General features: G+C 34.4%; 4 protein-coding genes across 16 annotated transcripts; 1 reads left to right on the top strand and 3 right to left on the bottom strand.

The window, feature by feature from the left end:
- Nucleotides 1-237: 237 nt before the first annotated feature.
- Nucleotides 238-1879, top strand: LOC7475190 (fasciclin-like arabinogalactan protein 12). Its single transcript, XM_024586163.2, has one exon. The coding sequence runs from the start codon at nucleotides 894-896 to the stop codon at nucleotides 1695-1697; it is 804 nt and encodes a 267-aa protein (XP_024441931.1). The 5' UTR covers nucleotides 238-893; the 3' UTR covers nucleotides 1698-1879.
- Nucleotides 1880-1961: 82 nt separating this feature from the next.
- On the bottom strand, nucleotides 1962-5448 carry LOC7475189 (calcineurin B-like protein 4). Of its 12 annotated transcripts, none has more exons than XM_024586165.2 (10): nucleotides 4886-5445; nucleotides 4510-4747; nucleotides 4058-4140; nucleotides 3891-3946; nucleotides 3551-3756; nucleotides 3342-3394; nucleotides 3034-3114; nucleotides 2823-2935; nucleotides 2347-2438; nucleotides 1962-2294 (listed from the first exon to the last, which is right to left on the bottom strand). In XM_024586165.2, the coding sequence occupies exons 2-9, from the start codon at nucleotides 4586-4588 to the stop codon at nucleotides 2375-2377; spliced, it is 735 nt and encodes a 244-aa protein (XP_024441933.1). In that variant the 5' UTR covers nucleotides 4589-4747; nucleotides 4886-5445; the 3' UTR covers nucleotides 1962-2294; nucleotides 2347-2374. The 12 variants fall into 12 exon arrangements, with proteins under 12 accessions (XP_024441933.1, XP_024441932.1, XP_024441940.1 ...); XM_024586164.2 differs by having other exon boundaries at nucleotides 1962-2438; nucleotides 4886-5167; nucleotides 5262-5442; XM_024586172.2 differs by having other exon boundaries at nucleotides 1962-2438; nucleotides 3891-3950; nucleotides 4249-4747; nucleotides 4886-5447.
- Nucleotides 5449-7342: 1894 nt separating this feature from the next.
- Nucleotides 7343-12022, bottom strand: LOC7475188 (calcineurin B-like protein 4). Of its 2 annotated transcripts, none has more exons than XM_002321371.4 (9): nucleotides 11851-12022; nucleotides 9719-9878; nucleotides 9139-9221; nucleotides 8959-9018; nucleotides 8749-8857; nucleotides 8473-8525; nucleotides 8126-8206; nucleotides 7924-8036; nucleotides 7343-7799 (listed from the first exon to the last, which is right to left on the bottom strand). In XM_002321371.4, exons 2-9 carry the CDS (start codon nucleotides 9795-9797, stop codon nucleotides 7736-7738), a joined length of 642 nt encoding a protein of 213 aa, XP_002321407.1. In that variant the 5' UTR covers nucleotides 9798-9878; nucleotides 11851-12022; the 3' UTR covers nucleotides 7343-7735. The 2 variants fall into 2 exon arrangements, with proteins under 2 accessions (XP_002321407.1, XP_024442136.1); XM_024586368.2 differs by lacking the exon at nucleotides 11851-12022 and adding an exon at nucleotides 10588-11462 and having other exon boundaries at nucleotides 9674-9878.
- Nucleotides 12023-18671: 6649 nt separating this feature from the next.
- On the bottom strand, nucleotides 18672-21898 carry LOC7475187 (E3 ubiquitin-protein ligase SINAT5). Its single transcript, XM_002321370.4, has 3 exons — nucleotides 21399-21898; nucleotides 20021-20407; nucleotides 18672-19243 (listed from the first exon to the last, which is right to left on the bottom strand). The coding sequence occupies exons 1-3, from the start codon at nucleotides 21645-21647 to the stop codon at nucleotides 18881-18883; spliced, it is 999 nt and encodes a 332-aa protein (XP_002321406.1). The 5' UTR covers nucleotides 21648-21898; the 3' UTR covers nucleotides 18672-18880.
- Between the last annotated feature and the right edge of the window lie 1747 nt (nucleotides 21899-23645).

Below are 23645 nucleotides of genomic sequence, written 5' to 3'. Positions count from 1 at the left end.
AAATAACAACCGAGGTTGAGTGTCTGCAGCCTTTAACCTGCTGATAAAGATCAAATTCTAAGACCAAGAAGAGAGTGAAGAGATGAATTTAGTCATTTTCAGGAATAGTTACTGCAGAACATTTTCAAATTAATTGATCCACTAAAGCTGCAAGCACCGAAACTAAGCTTAAAGTTATCAATCTCAACGAGAATTGGCAGCTTTTGGAATCTTAGCTTGACTCAACGTTTGTGTTCATGTGTGTGTTCCCTTGTTAAAAGGATGTAAGAGTTCAACTCAAGTGGTAAGTCCTAAGACCAAGAACAGAAGCAACAAAGTTACAGTTTCTTCAGCAATACTCAAGCAGCTTGGGCACAAAGTAAAATGTTAACAGGCACCCTGCTAGATCTGGGATTGTCATAGGATAAGATCAGTCTTGAATGTACCCTTAAATCTGAGTTTCTGGTGATTTTTTCTTTCACATTAACCCCCTACATGCTTATCTCAAATTTTCCATCACCTTTGCAACAGCAAAATTGTTTTCCTTTCATTCTCTTTTCCCTGGAAAACATGACATGTTTGGTAAAACATCAAATAGAAGGCTGATTGACAAAGCTATCCTTCCTGTTTGATTCAGACAAACCTAATTACAGCAATCATGTATATCTTTACACACATCAAATTAAATCTCCTCTCCTACTTTTCAACCAAATTGGTTGCTGAAGCAGCTGCTAAGTTTGTGCAGCTAAAATTAGACATTGCACCTAATCTCATTCTCTGAAAACCACAATAAAAACCCTCTCTATCCCCTCCTTGAGACATTAAACACTTGAACAAGTAGCACTTGCATAGTTGCATTTGCATTTCTTTTCACAGCTCCAAGGTCAACAAAACCCCAAAAAAACTCAAGCAAGATGAAGCAACTAATTTCCTTCTCATTTTCTCTTGTCCTTCTCTTCCTCCACTGCACCCAAACACTATCCCAGCCACCAAATGCAGCACCAGCAAAAGCACCTGCTGCAGCCACTGTGCCGCCACCAGCTGCAACGTCTGCTCAAGCCTCGCCACCTGTTATGGTTCCTGTACAAGTTTCAAAAGGCCCTGTCAATGTCATTAAAATCCTCCAGAAGGCTGGCCACTTTGCGTTCTTCACCCGCCTTATAAAATCCACTCAAGAGGACATCCAATTATTCTCTCAGCTCAATGACTCGAGAGATGGGGTCACCGTCTTTGCCCCAACTGATGGTGCCTTTTCGGCCATTATCAAATCTGGTGTTCTTAACTCCTTGACTGATCATCAGAAGATCGAGTTGGTACAATTTCATATAATACCAAGAATTCTGACAACTGCCAATTTTCAAACTGTCAGCAACCCTATAACAACACTGGCAGGATCTGGTAATCGTTTCGCACTTAATGTGATAACTACAGAAAATATGGTAAATGTAACTACGGGACTTACCAATACAAGCGTATCGGCAATTGTATACACAGATAGCCAGCTTGCTATTTATCAGGTTGACAAGGTGCTACTTCCTTTAGATATTTTTGCCCCTAAACCTCTTGCTCCTGCACCAGCACCACCAAAGCCTAAAAAGGATGATGGCGCAGAGAGTCCTATGGTTCCTGAAGATACTTCTGGTTCAGTAATATGCATGGTGCATAATACTCTGCTCATGTTTGGAGTTGGCTTAGTTGCTGCTGCTATTCCTTTGTGACCCTCAAGTTTTGACAAGGTATCTTGGAGTGTGGTCATTTCTTCACCAGTGGTTCATGATTTTGCTGGTTACAATGAACGGTCGTGTTCAACTGTTTAAATGCTTTGAAAAATTGTCATATCCACTCAATTTTACTCGTTTTGTGAATAACTGTGCATTTAATTCAGGATTTTTATTGTTCATTGATCTTTTCTTCTCTTTCTTTTCCTGCTTTGATCTATATGTGGAATTTTAATGGATATCAGCCAAAAAAATATGTTGATGTGCCTTAATTTTTCAATCATATATTGATTTGGAAACAGATGGAGCATGCTACCTGCCTCTTTAAAGAAAAGCAGCAGTAAATACAAAAACACAACTCCTCAAAGTATCTGCTTAAATACTACCTTTTCAGAACCCACCACCACTGAATTTCTGCTGCTGAAATGTAATATACTTGTGCAAAACATGAAGCAAACTACGCTGTACTAACTCTGCATTAAAGAACAAAACCAAGAGGCTTAAAATGGCTAATAAGTTGCACCTTGATCAAATCATGGTTGCATTTCAGAGGGTTGTAAAATCAAGAGTTTCTAGCCCTTCTATCGGCATTCATGCAGATTCCAACATCTTTTTAGTTGAGCTCTGATTATTCAAAAGCGCCCCATGCTAGAAATTATATAATTGATACTTTTCTACTACATTTCTGATTCTCCCAATTCAGAAATTAGCACGAAGCTGGGAAAGGCCACAGTTACATCCCTGGAAGAAACAAAATGGTCATGTTGGAAGTCAATTATAGTAATCAATGTTATCCTAGAAAAAATAAAGCCATGCATATTATATGAATCCATGATTTAAAACCAAGCTCAAGGAAAAAAAAAAAACTTAAACTCAACAAACTTGGCTGCATCAGCAAGTTGACTGATGGAACAATAGCTATCAAAGAGGAACGTTGAAGGTGCGAGGGTTTTTAGTTAAGTTTTTATGGGATTAAACGTGAAGAAAGTTCACCAGAAAATGCAGTGATCACCGACACAGGCTCAATTTTGGGGCACTGTCAAGATTAATATTTTTCCAGTAACAAATTCAGATGCAGGGTTCCTTTGCACAATTTACAAACTGATTTTGGAACTTGCTACTCACTTTAAGTAAGGTAGAGTCATGTTCTTGATAATAGAAGGATTCTTCGACACAAATTCCTTCCACTCTTCTGGATCAATTTTTCCATCGCCTTTTGAATCAGCATCACTAAATGTCTGTCGAGGAAACCATGAGAAAAAAAAAAGAAACATCAGAATGTTTCAATCACATAAGCAAGAATTAACAGATTCAACAAGGCCAAACCAATTGGAACCTTATCAACAATTGTCTGGACGACATCATCTGACAGTTCCAGATTCGATTCCTGGAGAAGGGCCACTACCATCTCCTTCAACTATCAAATAATCCAAAATTATGAGGCAGAATATAAATTTGAAAACACACTCACTGCTAAAATAATCATTTTCATTTTTCAAAACATTATACTCAATTCTCTGATGTTATAATTCTTCTGGAGTTCGTGAATGTAGGATTATGGGGAAAAAACTTTAAACATTTAAGTTCTCATCATCTTATAGGAAATATACTATATGGTATGTATGGGAAAGAAATGGAACACACCTCCTCCTGTTCAATGAAACCAGTTTGCCTTAGATCATATAATCTGAAAGCAACTGCAGTAAGATTCTTCCCTGATTAGTAATTTATTCATCACCCGACTAACAAAAACCAAATTGAAATGCAGAAGAAACTGGATGTTTGTGTGTGTGAGGGTGGGCGGGTGCAGGTACACCTACATGCATTACAGTCGAGGGAAATATTAACCTTACAGTAGATTTTTTCTTCAACTGGAGCATTTGGATGGAAGACACCCAAAGATTGAACGAATTCTCCAAACTCAATGACTCCATTGCACTTGACATCAAACAAATCAAACATCTGCAGAAGTACCAGAAGTAGATGCAACTTAGAAAGAAGGTAAAGGCCATAGCACCAGGCGGCCGCACCATGACCATACGAGGAAGAATCTCTAGCACTGTAAATTATTAAAATCCTCTGAGAGGAGACATAAAAGGCTTGAAAGATGCACCAAAATCTATACTTCTTCAGCACCTACATAAAGCTAAAAGCAAACTATCCCAATATCATAGAAATTGTTGGCATACATACCCTGTTTGCAAACAGATTCTTCTTATTGTTGTTCCTGAAGAGCGCAAACTGAAGATCTTCCTGACAAGAAGCAAGCAGACATTAAAATGATATCACCAAGCCATGATTGTATACATGCTTAAATTAACATTTACACACCATTTCAAAATGGCACCTAATATCCATACCTTGCTAATAAATCCATCGCCAATGACTGAACTACTTAATTTCTTAAAAAGTTCATGTAAGGCCTCTACTTCGCTTACAGTAACTGCAATAAACAAAAATCAACAGTTAACAGTTTCTTGTCCAGTGGACCAGGTTCATGTAATGATTTTCACGATACGAAATGGTAATTTTAGCAGGGCAAGCAACTAACTCTGAGCAAGCTGTTTCTAGCAGAAACTTAAACTAATAATTAGGAACAAAATTGTTTTTCCTTCTCCCCTTTTCCCTAACAACATCATATGCATGCTTCTTATTCTTTCAATATTGTCAACAAAGGTTAATATACAGGAACCAATCAAGGCACTCTCTATCCATCCATGTCGTAAGACAAAAAGCAACAGTTGTCGAGAAATTAGTGGAATATCCATTGAAACATAGCTAGGAAGTAGGCTTGTTGATAATGCATACTCACAGGGTGTTCCAGAAGCAAGAACTGTCAGCTCTTTACACCATGCTGTCGTTTTTGTTCCCTTTGACTGGCAGCAGCCCATGATCAAGACAACCAGCACGATCCACTCATAAAACTTCTTGGAAATCAGCAGGCATGCCAATGGTGGTTTCTACTGAAAAAAATCCCACCTGGCAATTCCCAAAGAAATACGCTAGATTGGAATAATTGCTAAGCTTGAGTATCTGCAGCCTTTAACCTGCTGAGAAAGATCAAATCCACAAAACAAAGACATATATCTGGTCATGATCAGGAACAACCAAAAAAAAAAAAAAAATCAAACCAATTGATCCACCATAGCTGAAAGCACGGAGATTAAGCTTAAAGCAAAGATTCTCACCTTGAATTGCCAGGTTTTTGGAATCTTATGGATATCCCTCTTCGTTTAAGGATGTAAGAGCTCAACTTAAGTGGTAAGATCAAGAAGGCAGTGTCATCAGCACAAAGAAAACCCACAAAGCAGACCTTTACTTGTCTATGGCAAGACTCCTCCGGTCAGGTATGATGAGTTTTCAGCAACCATTTTCTTCCATGTCACAGCCAGTTGACATTTGTCCAAAACGTACTCTCTTTTAGCCACACGTCCAATTTGTAATCTTTTTGAAAGCTTGTGTCTATATTTCTACATCCTCAAGAGCATAAATTAATATAAGGATATGGTTGAATTTTCAAAACTTCCGAACACTACAAAGAATCTCACAAGTATTATATGGTACCTAATACCAAACAAAGCCTACATAAGCTGACATGACCATCCCTTTGTAAAGTACAAAAAGCTTAGAGATGGATTTGAAAGGGAGCAGAACTATATAAAGACAATTACCCACTACCTCTAACAAAACAGATAAAGAAAAATTGGACTCAACCCGCAATTTGGTTCAAGTTTTGGATAGGCTGGACAAGGTTAAGGTTGGTCAGCTCAAGTTGATCTCTATCTATTTAAAATCATTTTGTTTTTAATTTTTTTAAAAAATTAAAAGGATGATATTTTATTTTTTTTAAAATTCAAATCAAGCTTCATAAAGTTTTAATCGAATTGAACGAATTATAGATTAACCTGTCAGTTTATTTAAATTTAATTTGATCAATTTTCAATTTAGTTCAATATAAAACCTAGCTCTAGTCAAATTTTAGATCAACAAGTTGTCAGATTAAATTGCGGAGTTGTCACAGGTTTTCTAAGAATGCTCTCCCTCACTCCTTGTCCTAGATAATGAAAACATTGAAATTATATTTTCTTCATTGGATAAAGAGATGTGAAACTTAAACGGGAACCGGAGTTTGTTGACATGATTAGGAAAATCTCCTTCAGTCTTGAAATCGATTTTGAAAATGACAGCAAATTTCATCGAGTGATGATTCGCCGGGAGAGTTATCATACATGTACAATTGGCTCCAAAATGTTACGCAACCATCCATTTTATAAAATAATATCTGCCATTTAAGAGAATATTTTTCTCAGTATGCCATTAGTTGTTAAATCCTATTCGCCCGTCTCATGTGTTGACCTAGAAAATGTAGATTTTGAAACCAAATTTGAACAGGCTTCTTAGTTGAATTAATAAAGATATTTACATGACAAAACTTGATAGACTTTGCTAGGTTTTTAATGACATACTTGATCCAATGGCCCACAAGTTAAGCAAGTCTTTTTCTAAGTCAATTTCTTGATCGAGTGATGTAGACGAGTCTAAAGAGTTTGATAGTTTTGATTAGTGAAGTATGAATCTTTACTGGTAGATGATTCATTTATGAACTAGTAAGATAGAGTTGAGCTTCAAAAAATATCTAATTTTTATCTAATTGTTGAACATGACTTAAATTTTATTAGATAATTTTATATATTTAATTTTATAGGAGAATTAGTTGCTGTAACTGGTCTAGTTCTAGATGACCCTCAGATTAGGCTTGGAAAATGCTAAATGAGTAACTTTTGTTATTCTTCTTCTTCTTTTTGTTTCGATTTAATTTTGATTTTATGTTGTGTTTCATTTTGGATTTTAAAGAGTTGCAGACCTCTTAAAAGAGAAATTCCTGAGATAATTATTCAATAATAAAGTGCGAATTAGAGTTCTTATGTGAAATCCCTTTTCTTCCTTTTTCTTGTTCGTGTGTTGTGATCCCGTCAATGTCAGCTGCCATGACTAGTAGCTGCCATGACTAGTAGAGATTATCTCAAGGAATGTGATGATGGATTGGCAAGCAACAAGGCTCGCATCCTGAAACTTACAGCCAGAAATCCACTATGCACACCTGTTGGCTAACATTTCAAAGATTCTCATAACCCGTCTTCAAGTTATATCTCCTAATCGGCCATTGCTTGACTCGAAGTTAAGGACTTAAACCTAAATAAGGAAGGTTCCCTTGATGGTTTCTACTTGCATGGTTAAACCCTTGTTTGATCTGTACTTTCCAATCTAAATTATGGAGTTCTCCTGTAATCTCTGAGTGGATTGCTTCAATTTACATATTCAGATTATATATGAAGTATGGGATTCTATGAAATGGCCGCTGTGATGCTCTTGCGTGGGTACCGGTAGATTTTAGTTTTTTTTTTTTTTTTTTAATTTATCAGTCAATTCTCTTTAATTATCTCTGCAATTTCAATCAAATATGTTTATGTAATCTCCATCTCTTCTGTCCTTAGAATGAGATGTATGTTGTATTCCATCGTAAACTTGAAGCAATTACAGAAATATTTGAACACAAACAGATTTCAAAAATCATTGGCCCTTCAACAGTAGATTATTCAACCATTTTCGACAGATTTAATTTCTTATCATACAATAATTGAACATGCTTGAAATTTTTATCACTAGCATATATAGAACAGGTCAAGTGCTGCTTCAAAGAGAAATAAATGTTAAAACAGACTTCTTCCTAGTACCACCCCAGAAACTATATACATTTTCTAAACACTTTGCAAAATTTCTGATGCTGTAATGCGATTTACATATGCAAAACGTGAGCTGAACTAAGCTGTGCCAACTCTGTATTAACGAAGTTTATGATGGCAAATAAGTTGCACCCTGTAGACCAGATCTAGGCTGCACAGAGGAGGTTGTGATTAACCTGAAGTCTGTGTAGCTCTTGTATCGACACTCATGCAAATTCCAACATCTCCCAAATAGAGCTGGTTTAAAATGCACGGATCACCATTGCTAGAAATGACATGATTGATAACTTTCTGCTATATTTCTGAATCTTCAACTTCAGTTTTTGACACGAAGCTGGGAAACGCCAAAGTTATATCCCTGGAGGAAAAAAAAGGGAGTGCCTAGAGTTAATAACTTGAATTTCGGAGGTACATTCAAGACTGATCTCACTATAGCAACCAGGTTGTGCACAATTCACAAACTGAGTGAACTCGCTACTCACTTTAAATGAGGTAGAGTCATGTTCTTTATAAGAGAAGGGTTCTTCGACACAAATTCCTTCCACTCGTCAGGATCGATTTTTCCATCACCTTTCAAATCTGCATCACTAAATGTCTGTGGAAAAACTCAAAAGACAAAAATTAGAATAATGAACCGAATAAGCATGAACAAGGAAGTTTGACACAAAAAAGAAAAAAAAGTACCTTGTCCACAATTGTTTCAACACAGTCATCGGACAGCAGTAGATCCGATTCATGCAGAAGTGCCATTACCATCTCCTTCAACTGTTGAATAACTTAAAATTATGAGTCAGAATTTACATTCGGAAACAGATATATACTGCTGTATCATTATTTTTATTTTTCATTACATTCCTCTTAATTCTCTGATGGTATATATTGTCAGACTATAGCCACTTCTGGATTAGTAATGTGGAGTTTTTAACAGAAAGAACAAAACAATAAACCTAAAACATGTCCACAATCATCAGCATGCATCATTATATGGTATGTAAGAGAGAAATGGTATAGAAAAGAATTGCAGTACTCGCCTCTTCTCTTTCAATGAAACCAGTTTGCCGTAAATCATATAATCTGAAAGCAACTGCAGAAAATTCTCCTCTCATTAGTAATTTATTCAGGAGCATGTTGCAAAAAATGGTTAAGTGACTAACTTCCAGTTTTTATGGTGTATGAGAAAACATGCAAAAGACATGCAAAAGAACATTAGCCATGAAATTCGTCCCACTTGACATGCAAAAGAAAACATGTGTGTGTGTGAGAACTCATTCCTACTTGTATTTCATCCTAGAGAACATTAGCCATACAATGGATCTTGTCTTCAACTGGTGCATTTGGATGAAAGACACCCAAAGATCGAACAAATTCTCCAAACTCAATTACTCCATTGCGCTTGACATCAAATAAATCAAAAATCTGCAGAAGTATGGCAAAGCGATGCAACTTAGGAAAAAGGGAAAATGCCATGGAATCAGGTAACTATTGCTATATTATAGGAAAAAGGTTGCACGACATACCCTGTCTGCAAAAAGGTTCCTCTTGTTTTTGTTCCTGAATAATGCAAGCTGAAGTTCTTCCTGATGAGAAGAAAGAGCCATTTGAATGATATCAGCACAAATTAATTAAGTCCTAACTGTAAACATACTTAGATCAAAATACTCCATAAACCACTTCAAAATCCCACCGAATACCCATACCTTGTGAATAAGCCCATCATCAATGACTGAACTGCTTAGTTTCTTAAAGAGTTCATACAAGGCCTCTACTTCGTTAACAGTAACTGCAATACAAAATTATTTCACATTTCATCAGTCAGTCTCACTTAGTTAACAGTTGTTTTTGAACTTGATACCAAATAATATTTTTAGCAGGAAATACAACCAAAATAGGCGAGCAGTATCTAGCTGAAACTCAAACTAGTGATTAGGAACAGCATCATTGTTTTTCTTTCTTTCCTTTTCTCTGACAACATGATTTCCATGCTTCTTATGCCTTTCAGTGCCAATAAAATTGTCTTTTGTTTTAGTGACCAACCACACCGAAGGTTGGATACACAAACCATTCCATGTACTACACACTCCAACAAACTGAACTTCATGTCTGACAACTAGTTTAATCTGCACGATAGTGATTACCTACTAAGATGTCCTAAGATAAGACCAGAAACAACACTGATCGAAAAATAGCTGGAACATATTGAAGCATAGCCAGGACGTAAGCAGGGCAATTTACACCCAGGAATTTGCAACAATGAGCCTTTTGACAATGCATACTCACAGGGTGTTTCAGCAGCAAGAACTGTTGGCTCCTCGTACCCCGGTGTCTTTTTAGTTCTCTTTGAAAGGTAGCAACCCATGAAGACAACTAGCACCAGTCACTAATAAGAATTCTTGGCAATCAGCAGGCTCATGCCAATTGTACTACTTGAAAACACCACCTGGTAATTCGCAAAGTTATAGATTGAATTAATGACTGAGGTTGATTATCTGCTGCCTTTTACAAACTCGCAAAGATAAATGGTCAAATTTCAACCACTGAGACCAAGAACACAAAACGAAGACAGAAATCTAGTCATGATCAGTTATAATTTACCTTCAAAATTTAAACTAATCCACTATTTCCAAGAAAAAATATTACTATGACAGCAGCTGGTAAAGGGAATAGACTCTAATCATCCAATAAACCAAGCATTTTTTGCAAGTATAGGCACAAGCTGACATTATATTTAAAGCACAACCATACTATTTAGTCAACATGCAAATGCATCTGTTATTTTGGTTGCAGATATGTGCTAAAGTTTAATATTGAAGACATGAAAGTTGCTCAACCATATCCAAGAGGTCAGCTAATAATTAGTACAAACTGACATCGGGCTTCAAAGATAAGCAAGGTTCTGTTAAACAGTTCAAGATTCAACGGGTTGATTTCATAGGCCAGTTGATTCACAAATTATCGAAGTTCAGGACAAGAATGGTTATAACTATCATTGCGGCTATCTCTTCAGTAAGAAAAGAGGAAAAGCTCATTATCCTATGAGAAGCATCAGCATAATACTATGAGAATGTGTTTGATAGGTCTACCAAACACCACCTACATCCAGTGAAGCCAAGCAAGTGGCTGCCATTTAAACTAGACTTATGACATACCAACACAGTCTCTAATGTCCATGGACACTTTGAAAGCTGTCTCTGATACTCAAGAACATAAATTAATATGAAGCATGGAAGAAAATTCAGAACCATCCAACACCACAATGAATTTTGCAAATATTATAGCACCTGATACCAACAAAGCCTACAAGCGTGTATGACCTTTCCTTATTAAAAAATTATAGATGATTTGGAAGGGAACTATCAAGTTGTAGATTAAACAACAATAAACACAACAAATAAATAAACTATTAAACCACCCTTTCCCTCCACCCCTCTAATAGACTTTTATCATATTTTATGAGGGAGAGGAGTTTCACTAAGCCTAACTTCGCTACCCAAATTCCATTCCAATCATCTCCCAACTTGGCTCGACAGCTCCGATTTTCGCAGCTCAAAAATCTTTCTACAAGAGGAGGGAAAAAGACACCACCAACTAAAAATTCATGATTGATACCGTAAGAAATGAATTCTAACATTTCAAATCCAACCTTTTCCTTTTATGTGATCAGTAAACTTATAGTTCAAGCACTAACTAGGGTTGAACATATCTTAGATAAGGGATGAAATACTCTAATTTTCTATTGTTTTCCATAAACAATGCAGGAAAACATTCAGAGTAAAAAAACCAATACATCACATGCTTATTTAAGAAAAACAATAATGTCTTCATTAGCTGGGACCACAGGCCTCGAACAGCCACATGACCTGGTTGAAAACGATCTAATCATTTCCAGGGGATCCAGAGTAATTTTCCTTAGTTTTCTCAGCAACCAAACCGAGGAAGTAATGGATCTGGTCAAAATGTGATTCATCTCTAAGTACATAGTTCAAAGAAAACTTTTTAGTGCTGAATATAAAAGTCAGGTTATGACAATAAATATAGTCAATTCTCTCAAAAGAAAGGAATGAAGATTTCTGGATACTCACTGAAAAAACCAAAAATGACAATGATAAATTCTTTCCATGATTCAAAACTTACAAACCCATATCCTACTATTCTTGCTTGGTTGCTGAGAAAATGTAGGAATGGTCAAGAGACACCGACTCTAAAAGAAACAACCAAAAGAACTGCATTAACACACAGAAAATCCTCTTCCCTTCTCTCCCTTGACAAGCAGAAGAAAAAAGAAAACACTGACAGCAAAGCAGAGAACCAACCAACCGAAATTCCATCAACTGCATACAAGCCATGCAGCCAAGACAAACCATATCCAAGTACAGAAGAAGTTCTGTAATGAAAGAGAGAATAATACTAACCTTTGTGAGTGTCTTTTGTGAAACGTTGAAAAGTATGAGAGACGGCACTTTGATCTGTGCTTTTCAGTTGTCAGTTTTCTTTATAGGAACAGTGTAAGATATCCAGGATCTTGTGTTTCTTGTGGCTTTAGCTTTTTCTCAGCTTCCCTCTCTCTTTATATCAGATTTCTGTCTCTCTCAATCTATTAATTACTATTTTGTTTTCAACGTTCACTTTCAGGTCCCCATTTTAGATGCATTGCATCTTTAAAATAAGGGAAATACATAATTTTAGATAACATCTCATTAAAAAAGCCAAACTCGTAATTATTAGAAAATAATAAAAATTTTATATTAAAATTTTATCTAATAATTTAAGTTATTAAATTAAATAATTCTTTATCATTATATTAGAATCTTAATAATTAAATGAGAGTAAATATAAACTCGAATCTAACCATTCTTATTTATTTGATAAAAATTAAATATAAGTTAATATGAATCTATATAAATTACATATCTAAAAATTTTTTATTTTAAAAAATATATTTAAAAATAATATATCACACATAAATTTTTGTCACTATCATATTAAAAGAAACCCAAAGGGCAGATGTTTTGCTGAAGTTATTTTACTGTAGCTTTATATGTAGACTGGATTAGTAAAATTATGATTTTGTCCTCATCAATAAATCATAATTGGTCTTGGCAGCGGGGTATAATCATCTTTTTGTTGATGTCTGCATAGCAAAAAGGCAGATCTATCTTTTGAGGCAAAAAATAATGCACCAGCAGCGGGGGTATTATTTCCTTTTCTATTTAAAAAAAAAACAATAAAATTAACAAAATATGCCTAACATCAAATTGCCTTAAACTTGGATCAATGGTGATTTTTTTATCTTTTCTTTATGGTTTATTTATTTATTATTATTGAGTGTGACCTAAGATAATTTAATATTTTGATATATATAAAATATTATTTAATTTTAAAAAATAAGTTGCAACAAGCTTAGATGCACCCGTGCTCTTTAGATGATATGTATGATGTCGTTGATAATTAAATTCTAGCTTCCATGACAACGTTTTAATCCTCACGACATCACCTTTATTAATAAGTGATGTGTGTGGCTAAAATATGTCAAGTTTTACGGTGATGGTTATTGCTTTTTTTTTTTTCTTCTCTTCTCGTAGGTTTCAGTAGCCCTTTGATTTTAATTATTGACTGATTGATCTATGTCTTTAATATTTTTACTAATTGTAAAGCTTTATGCACATCCTAGAACTACTAAGAATCCAAATTTTGTATGCTATATATCCTCAACAATATTTTTCAACTATAATTAATAATTGAAAATAGGAGAGGGATTTCTTAATTTTGGTAGAGGAATACACGATCCAAAATCAATCGTTGACCTTTGTACTAAATTACTAAGTACACTAATTTTGAGACAAGTGACCATGACCAAAGCATATTATAAATGAAAATAGGAGAGTTTTTTTTTAATGTTTTTAAAACTCAGCCCAAATTTAAAAAAAAAATAAAAACATGGTTAATTTAGTTAAAAATCCAAATTGACCCAGTTAAAGACTCAGTTACCAACCCTGTAGATTATTATATATATATATATATATATATATATATGTATATATAAAAAAACATCATTTTAGTTAAAAAAAATTAAGATCGACCGGAGTTGATCTAAATCGACTCTTCTAATCAATTCCTCGAGCTTTGCTTCAAGCTGATCCTTTAACCAGATTTGAAAGCTTTAGTTTTTTTAATGATAAAAAGTATTTTTGAATAATTTATAAGTAAATCAAAATTACAATCTTTTGGCAATTTTAATGAAATATATATATAAAAGATCTACAGATTAATGATAGTCTCAAGACGTACTGAAGTTAGGAAATTACGAGAGAGATCAATATATTCAAACCCTCTTAATTAAATTACTAGGACAGGAATTTTAAAATCAAACAAAACTAATAACTGGACTGTACATACGACAATATGTTTATTACATTATTTAAATTTCCAAAGACCGACTTCTAAAAACAAATCAAAAGACAATAATAATAATAATTGATTTAATGACGACGACAACAACAATAGAAAAAGGCAACCCTAAGCATCTTCATCATATGGAGATTAATTTGTCAAATAATATAATTAGATAATATCGTGATGGGTTATCTCTATACAGTGCGTGCAGCCTGTAAACAATAACTTAGGTCGTTGTTTACAGCAACGACAGCAGCTGGTGCCTACTGATCATTCCCTACTTGTAATTTGTTATATATAAAAAATAATCACCATATATATATATATTAGTTAATTCAATGAAGCTAGTTAAGCCAAGCACATGCATACACATCAAACTGTTTTTTTGCAGGTTTTGTTAGCTGTCCTCTTGAGTGTTGGCTACCATCATCTGGGGAGAAATTCCAAACAAATTACTAAATTATGTTTGCTTCGGCAAGATCATGTTAGCATCTGTATTACTTGCCCGTACCATTTGTGTCAATTTCTAGATGCCAGATTTTTGGCTGCTTGGGGTTTTTTCTTCATCAATTGCATATATATGCCTCTAAAGCTACGTAAAATCTGCAGTAGAGAGGCTTTGTTTAACTGGTTTATGAACAAGTTGGCAAATGGGTGATGAGACCTGCATGAGATGGAAGCATGCAGTGCTTAATTATGCATGCAAATGCCTCGTTGTTGGGAGAATGGAGACCTTGTTTAGCATGGTGGTCAATGAACATGTTGGCAAATTGGTGATGCGACCTCTTCCTATAGATAAATAATTTTTTTTTTTTGCGAGTCCTTTCTTTCTCCAAGATTTAGTAGAATTTTGTCAAAAATATCAGAATATATACACTACTAAAAAATTAACAAATACAAATAAAAATATCGACAAAATTGTTTTCATTAGTAAATTATGATGAACTTTACAAATGAAAATTCTCATTCAATATATACTGAGGAAATTACAATGGGATAAATAGGTATATAAAAAAAGAAAAAATAACAAGTCATTCTTACAAATGGTATTTCTGACGCAATAAACCCGTTGCTAATATCCTTTGGTGAATCCATCAGTTATAACCTGGTAATTTCCCCCTCCTCCATTTCTTCTTCTTTCAATTTTTTTTGTTGTTGCAAGAAACAACAAAAGATCACTAGCTATTCGCTCGGTTTGTTTGTGTGATTCTTAAAAAAAGAAAGTTGAAAAGTTTCTTATGCTAGTTGGCCTAGTTATTTAGCTGGAGATTAAGTAAGCAAAATTACTCATTTTTTGTTTTAACTCATTTTAAAAATTTTAGTTTTTTGGCATTTTGATATAGTATATGTAATTTATTTATATGTTTACTTGTTTTATAACTTTTTTTCTATGAAAATTTATTGTATGAATATATGATTTGTATTTCTTTGGGTTTGTTTGAGATTTTAAAAAATTATATTTGTTTGTAATTTTATTAAATCGATTTTGATTTGGTGACTTAAGTGTTTTGTAATGAAATAAACAATGGCTTATTTAATGGGCGTGTTTCATATTTTCTCAATTTTATTGTTAAGTTGAAAGTTTTTGAATTTTATTAGAAAATTGATAATGATTTAAGGGTATTATTAAAATAGATTGAATAAGTTTGAGTTAAACTAATATTATCTAATTTATTTAGTTCGCATAATTAATTAATACATGTTGCCATCAATATTCTGTATAGGTTTGATATATGTAATGGATGATCATTTTTGGATGTATCGAGTTTCACCCGAAGGGTTGCGTAGGATGGATTATTGTAATGGGGTTGAGGTTTTATTAGTTACACACTATCTAATCCGAGAAATATTAGTGGAGACAATGTTAGATGTCCATGTAAGAGATGTAAAAATAAAAAGTTTCTCGATCCAGATGTTGTAACGATGCATCTTCTACGAAAATGATTCATGAAAAAATACTTGTGTTGATTTATACACGGAGAACTATATGTTCCTTACAAGACTATGCTAGAAAGGATGGTTAGTTCAACTTCTAGTTTTAGTAATGTGCATGAAGTTGTAGATGACAATGAATCAGGGTTATACAAATGAATGTTCAATCGTAGATGAAAAACCAAATGCAGAAGCAACTAGGTTTTTGATCTTTTAAAGGACTCTGTTTAACCTTAAGAGAAAAGTAAAAAACAAGGCTCATGTTGAGACTTTAGTATGCGAGTTTATATTATTAAAGAGATCTCAACATTTATCTCGACTATTTTGAGCCTCACTTGAGAACAAAAATCAATTATGTTCCAAGGCATGATGACAATGTGGAAGTGCCTTCAAGTGAGAACTAGTTAATATTTTCTCATCTTAGATGAGTTGTGCCAAAAAAATATTGTGAGGGGAAGATAATTGATAGAAACCGAATTCGGACATGCAAATAATTATATGCAATTTAACTGCGAAGAACTAAGACCTTTTATTCAATAAGTATAATAATTAACATGTCATTATTTTCGAACAATTTCTCTATTGTGCTGTCATGAACTAATAGATTGAATCATTTCTTATAGGTAACATTGTTAATTTTTATTATCCCAAAATTCACAGTGACTGAATCTTAAATTCTTCGATTACCAGATGAACAATTTTTCACATAGCTTGGAACATGTGTAAAGACTGCTTAGTTATTCTTATCTCTCGAAATATTTAATGTCACTCTGCTTTTCTCATTAACTATTAATGATTGTAATTATCATAATCTATTTTTGAGTCATTCCTCAAAATTTATCATGCTCCTTATTGAGGATAGTCATGGCAAAATTGGTGGTCTAGTAGGGTTCCCCACTAGTGGAATTTGATCCACGTTTATCAATAAGTTATTGTTTTAATTTAAAATGATATTATTTAAAAAAAAAAGAGAGGTTAAAATAGGTTTTGTTAATCCACTAGATTACAGAAACAATTCTAGGTTTACTTTTTTTGACATCCAACCCAGAAAAGGGGCATATCGGCTAGGTCGGGTCTTGATCCATTGCATTTTTCCATGTACTATGCATATATGTTTTATTTTCTTGATGTGTTTACACCAATCTAAAAATGATCAATCTGTTTAAAATTCAATTAGGAAAGATATAATCTTGTAGGGAGTAATTGGCCAAACAATTAAAAAAATCCAGGAACTTGAATATTAATGTAAGGTTGATCAATGTTTTACTTAGACACTATTTGAGAACGCGGCTCAAACAATATTTTATAAAAAAAAATATTTTTTATTAAAATTAAGTTTTTATATTTTTAGATCGCTTTGATATATTAATGTTAAAAATATTTTTTTAAAAAATAAAAAAATATTATTTTAATATATATTTTTTAAAAAAATATTTTAAAACACAATCAATCATTACAGCATTCCGAAACAACCCCTTAAACACCCAAAATAATAAAACAATGTCTTCTTACACCACACTTCTTAACAATTATCAATTGTTTCTCTAAAATTACAAGTAACAACAGAGAGAGAGAGATATGTGAATATAAGGAACCTAAGGTTCACCTTCACCCACGCCACAACATGATCCAATTGCAATAAATTTGAATAGCTTCATACAACATATGGCAACAGACTGTGTCTGGTTTTTTGGTGCTGGAGGGGCTTGGCCCATGGCATTTCCTATGAAAGCCATGACAACAACGAGCAGCATCACCATGAAGTTTTGGATCGACCTCATGGAGCCTTTTGTTGGCACTAACCCCATCAAAAAAGCTTCACGAGTTATCAAATGTGAAAGAAGGGAATTTGGGGGAGATAAATCTTCGATGGGAGGATTTTCTCTGTAGAGAATTTGGTGCAAAATGCATAGCATTTTGTTTGTATTTAAAGACCGTAGCTAGTTCTTGAGAGGAGGTTTGATTTCAGTTTTCTCTGTCTGTCAAGAGAACAACTCATTTCTGCTTTCTTCCTATCTGTTCCTCCCGTATTTAGAAAGTGAAGGCCAAGACCATTTAGTTAGCAGGACAGCTTGGTCTGCCTGTCATGGACTCATGGTTATTCTCCTCTCTTCTGGGCTGGAACTTCTTTGCCGGATTCCAACAGCACTTCTTCAGAAAACAAAGGAAATACTAATTAAATACTCGTGTGTTTTTAATTTAAAAATATATATAAATAAATTTCTGATATTAATACATTAAAATCATATAAAAAAAAAATCAACTCGAATTGTACTGTTAAAAATGGAAGAAAGAGGGAGAGGGAAGGAGGTATACTTTTCCAACGCAACTGTGGATGAGTGCAGGAAACAGACAAGCCAAAATACAATTCTTGACTTGGTAATTATTAAGCCATGCTAAAACAAAATTTTGAGACTGTCGACAATGGCCACTTACATTTACACAAAATATATAAGAGCATCTCTCACCCATTTGCATATAATATCCAGAAATAGTCTTCTACTGCAATTAGTCAGACTCATGATCTCGTCTTCAAATAATAAAAAAACCTGAACATATATAGTATAGGAGAACGATGATAGTTAAGTACACACGCTTGATTTTTTCCTCTGCTGGTTCAATAAAAGAGGAAAAAACCCATGCTATCTGCTTGGAGAAGCTGACGCAAACCTGGAGGATGTGAAACCCAGATAACACAATTTCCCTGGCACTGAGAACATAGCCGTGCCAGCAAGTCTGCTTAAGAATTCCCCTCGCGGAGCTTAGGAGTAAGGGAGTATTGCCAGTTGCTTCCCAACGAAACCTTAATGTCCATAATTAAACCTGATAGACAGCTTTTACTCTGAGTGGTATAAAAAATTATCTTATTAGGATAGTCTTTAGATCCTGTAATTGACCTCATCCAGTCTAACTTGAAAGCCTATTTTTTGTACTATCAAGCAAAAGTTCATGGAAGAACGGCTGTTTATAATACAATTTTATTTAAAAAAAAAAACAAAGGGGAGTTTCATTAATTCAATCCATTACAGCATGTAAGAGAAGGGTGGAAGAGGTTGGGACAACACGCAACAGTCCCAAACACACAAATAGTGTAAATGTCTTCAAAATCACTTCGCCTTAGCTACAAAGGTTGGGTATACACACTCCAGTTTCTGGATTTTGTTGTTCCTTCCATATCCTCCCGGTAACTCTTAGCTTCAGCTCCTTCCTATCCCCACCAGAGAAGAAAAGTGCCATGTTTCGTTGAATAATGAGACCATCATGACTATCCCTGACTTTCCGGTGGCTATCTCGAACACTTTGTGGGGTGCCCTCCCATGTCAGTTTCCTGCCATGTCCCCCGACCTCAAGGCTGTAGGTATAATTCCGAGCCTCAGTCTCATCACCCATGAAACGGAGGAATGCCATATAAACAGGGGCCATGCCAAGCTGGAAAGCTTCAAAGTGAAGGCAGAAGTACTGACCAAAACAATGGAAGACCTGACAAAAAAAAAAAAAAAAAGAGCAGCAAGCCATGCATTCAGATTCAGGGGAGCAAATAAAGAATGTGCACAATCCATTAGTGAATATTGAACAATAAATTCTATAACAAATATGAAGGTCATGGCGTAATCCAGGAAAAATGCAAGTAGAGGTTGCTGAACTCACATGAGCACAGACAAAAATCAAATGAAAAACAATGACTCTCGTTACTCTCCATATCCTATCCCCATATAGGCTACACAGTTAAGCAAATTGAGTTCTCCGTATCACACTGACAGCCATAGTTACTCCCTTCCTTTCTTTTCTTCTGATATTTTGGGGAGGAAGTAAAATCCAAGTGTCAATACTCAATACCAAACTACATGCAGGAGGAAAAGCCTGCAGACTAATTTAGTTCACCTAGCTTCAACAAATCTTTCTTTGTGCAAGAATCTGAATATGGGAGGTTGACAGCCAGTGTAAAACTAGTTGCATCTTATATGGCAGGGATCCAAATTCAGTTTCTTTTCATCAATACCTGGAAAAGTTTTTATAGAACTCCTTTCCTTGGATGGTTTGTCAACTTTTAATTCAATTACTTATTTGAAACGCTAATGATGTTTACTCCAACTGGTTTGGAACTAAGGTTTAGCAGAGAGGACATAAGTTGGCTTCAAGTTCCACATGTCAGCACCCCCAGTTAGAGAAATATTCTATAACATATTAAACATGACTTGTAAAATTGTTCTACATGCAAAACTGGTTAAGGAACATATAAAGCAATGCTAGAATTACCGTCAACATCCAAGTGGCATTCTCCACTTCGCGGGGATTAGACTTCACATAGCGATGGTTGAAAGTGCATCCTGTATGCATGTCCACCTTGTGATCATCCCTTAGATGCGTAACCAGGAAAGGAATATCTCCAACAACAGAGCATTCTGATCCAGCATAGGGGCAATTATATGGTCTGAAGTTGCAAATTGCCTCGTGCTTGAGCTTGCTGTAATATGGAAATATCTCCGGGCACCCCAAGTTGTAAAATTTGCAAGGAAATTCCAGTGACTCAGCCACCTTCTCTAGGGCTAAACACCTAATGTCTCCGAGCTCCTGCCTGCAAGTAGGGCAGCGATTTTGTACCCTTGTTTTACAGGTGGAACATAGCGTGTGCCCATTGTGACACTGCAAGGGAAGTGACATTCAAAATCCATTTCCTAATGTGGGTTTGTAAGCACAGTTTAGCAAACACAGCTATATTAGCATTCCCCTCCAAGATTAACAAGAGAAAGTTCAGTATAGAGGCAAGAAAACTGAACAAGGCTAAGAAGTGAACAGGCTGAACTAAATAAGAAGATGACAGGTCATCATGAAAATGCAGCAGGGAAAGATAAAGCTGGATACTTAAACTATATAACAGCGAAATAGATCTATCACGCCCTTAACTTGCAGTTTAGCAACAGAAGCACAGGTGAGCCATCACTGCTTCAACAAATCAATGTCTAATTCAAGAAAAGAAACCCTCAACAAGAAAGAATCACATATGAAGTCAAAAAAGAAGTGTCGTGTGATCTCCAGACAATATAACCAAATACGAAATTCTCATCAATTCCAAAGCAGATATAGTACTTGACAGCTTATGTTGCCATTGATACGAACAATTAATTGACGTAAGAAAGCAACAATCCTAACATAGGAAAATTAAGATGTCACTCCAGGCAAAAGCATTATCTTCTGAAAAATGGATCAAGGATCTCATGGATTGTAATGACTCAGCTTCAGGAATGCTCGAAAATAACCATGAGAAGATCATCGCCTAGCAAACCTCACAAAGCCATCACACAGTTTTAGTCTAGACAAACCTCCTCACATGCACTCAAATTCAGCACTAATCCATCCAAATCACCTCACCAAAAATTCCAAAATTGTTTTCTCACTAAAACAGTCCAAAAACATATTCAATTCAATAACCATCAACTCTAAAACAACACATCATCACCATCCACGTGAAATCACCAATGTCCTTAAACTCAATTATGCAAATCCACCGAAATCCATCATACACCAATCAAAATTAACAAAAACATCAAAAAAGAAAGCAAGCAAACAAGACCAGATGAACTCAAACCGCAAAGTTTACATTTTCATAACAAATTAAACACGTCAAAGAACAAACCTGATGGATTGGTGGGTACATAGAATTGGTACAAACAGGACATTCTAGCAGCTCATGAACACTAGTTGCAGGAGCAATCGCAGTAGGACCCCCAACAACAATGGTATTACCGTTGTTGTGGTTGTTGTTTACATTGTGAGGCTTTGATGATGCAAATTGATGTAGGTGGTGTTGTAAATTATGGTGATGGATCTCATCCTCATCAAGTCCATCTGATGATGACACGCATTCAATGTTATCAAACTCCATTACAACGCAAATTTTACCCAAAAAACCCTACAAGCCTACAATGGCAAATATTCAATATTGAGAAACAACCCAGTTGAAAAGATTGGATTTTCAATAATAGGCACTTGCTATTTTTCTTACTTATATCTAAAGTTTCGAGCTTCTTAGTTTTCTTGAGAAAGTTTTGAGAGAGAGAGACAGAGGCTTGTTTGGTTCCTCAGAATCCCCCTCTCTCAAAAAAAAAAAAAAAAAATTTCCTGGCTGGCGCTGTCTCTCTCTCTCTCTTCCATGGTTTTGTTGAGGCGAGAAAGAAGGATGACCGTTGGATTTGAAATTAAGAAAGTTGGATTAAAGATCTAATTGTTGTTAGAGGCTTAATATTTGTTTATCTTTTTTAATTACGGTGATTTTGTTGATAAATTGAAAGGGACGTTACTTAACAACATTTTAAACCTATTTTCATTTGGAAATTAACAACATAAATTAAAAATACTTTTTGAACATTACAGAACAAAACAACTGTTAAACAGATAAAAAAGAATTAATGCAACTATTTAAATCTATTTTTTCACGGATTTTTTTTAAATTAAAAATTTCGATTAATGAATTTATAGAATTTACTAGTAAATCTATTTATTTAATACATGAGATTTACGGGGAAAAATCTTTTAAAAGTGATTTCAATTTTTTTTTTATTAAACTAATACTTTTTTTCTATAAAACAAAATAATTTTTTATTCGATTTAATCTTATATTTTATGTTCAATGTTTTTTGTAAAAGAATAAGTCAATTGTTTTAAAATTATTAACTTGTAAATCATAAGTTTAGAGAAAAAATATAAAAATAAGAGAAAATCATATCCGTCTAAAAAAAATATATAAAAATATTTTTATTTAAACTCAAAAATTAATCTTCTTTCACGCTTTTCCTCTCTGCTTTAATTCATTCTTTTCTTTTTAATCCTTTTTAAAAAAAAATCTGTATCCCGAACCGCTAAACGAATTCGGCATCCTCATAATGTGATCAATTATCATAGCCAAACGAAAAGTTCTGAATTAACAGATTAATTTTATCTATTTAAGTAATAAATCCCAGAACAAATAATGAGATTTTCTCGAAAATCTTTTTCAAAATCACTTCTCGAAAAGATCTCAGCTATGAAATTGTAGGATCGTTGAAACAAGGATAAAAAAATATTAACAAAAGATTTCAGTAAAATATGTGTAAAATTAGCATTATTCTACAGTAAATAACTTTATATGATCATGGTGTTTAATGATTCCACATGGTTTGGTTTGTTCTTTTAACCAAATTTTTTTACAACCTAGAACATAGTTTTGAGAAGTTAAATCAGATTCGTACCGATCCAAAATGATGTTTCAAGACTTTTTTAAAAATAAGTTTAAACATGGCTGTGTTGTTTTGATATTTTTTTTACAAATATCAAGTAAAGTTTTGAATAGATCAACTACTGATTATTGGAACCTGCAGTCTCACTTCCAAATGGCAGAACTGATGTCAGGATGTTTTGCTTTCTTTCTTGCATAGTGTTGAACTCAGCAATAAGTTGACAGAAAAGAACTGTTTTTTCTGTATACTTTCCCCATTCTGTTGCTGCTGTGTGCCTTAAACAATCGATCGGATCATATAGATAACAAAGGCACACAGTCGATCGGATCATATAGATAACAACATAAGTCATCGAAAGGATCTCGGAGACCTACTTTCCTCCCATTTCCATTTTCCTTGACGGTTTTGACTCAATAATGCTTGATTTATCATTAGGATAAAAGAAAGACATGCCCAGAAAATGTCACATAGTTCAAGCATCAAAAGTTGCTAAAAGGTAACTCTACATGTGGATTAGCTATTGTCAACAGTGCAGCTCTGCCCTATCAAAGGTCATAGAGCATAGGTGCTGATTGAATTGTGCATGTAAAAACATCAATAAATCTATACTGCTTGAACATGCCTCCTATTTTATGGAGTCGGAGGTGATGAGGGACACCCCACAGTTG

The sequence above is a fragment of the Populus trichocarpa genome, chromosome 15 (assembly GCF_000002775.5).
Source record: "Populus trichocarpa isolate Nisqually-1 chromosome 15, P.trichocarpa_v4.1, whole genome shotgun sequence".
Taxonomy (NCBI): domain Eukaryota; kingdom Viridiplantae; phylum Streptophyta; class Magnoliopsida; order Malpighiales; family Salicaceae; genus Populus; species Populus trichocarpa.
This window is presented reverse-complemented; position numbering and strand designations above follow the sequence as displayed.

Coding starts and splice junctions, on each gene's coding strand:
- LOC7475190 (XM_024586163.2), top strand. CDS start 894: ATGAAGCAACTAATTTCCTTCTCATTTTCTCTTGTCCTTCTCTTCCTC.
- LOC7475189 (XM_024586166.2), bottom strand. CDS start 4,588: ATGGGCTGCTGCCAGTCAAAGGGAACAAAAACGACAGCATGGTGTAAA. Junction 3,947..4,057: donor GCGATGGATTTATTAGCAAG/GTATGGATATTA, acceptor CTTGTCAGGAAG/ATCTTCAGTTTGCGCTCTTC. Junction 2,936..3,033: donor TCCAGACAATTGTTGATAAG/GTTCCAATTGGT, acceptor TTTCCTCGACAG/ACATTTAGTGATGCTGATTC.
- LOC7475188 (XM_024586368.2), bottom strand. CDS start 9,797: ATGGGTTGCTACCTTTCAAAGAGAACTAAAAAGACACCGGGGTACGAG. Junction 8,526..8,748: donor AGTTGAAGACAAGATCCATT/GTATGGCTAATG, acceptor AATTTTCTGCAG/TTGCTTTCAGATTATATGAT. Junction 7,800..7,923: donor ATGACTCTACCTCATTTAAA/GTGAGTAGCGAG, acceptor TTTTTCCTCCAG/GGATATAACTTTGGCGTTTC.
- LOC7475187 (XM_002321370.4), bottom strand. CDS start 21,647: ATGGAGTTTGATAACATTGAATGCGTGTCATCATCAGATGGACTTGAT. Junction 20,408..21,398: donor TGTACCCACCAATCCATCAG/GTTTGTTCTTTG, acceptor CTTCCCTTGCAG/TGTCACAATGGGCACACGCT. Junction 19,244..20,020: donor ATGCCACTTGGATGTTGACG/GTAATTCTAGCA, acceptor TTTTTTTGTCAG/GTCTTCCATTGTTTTGGTCA.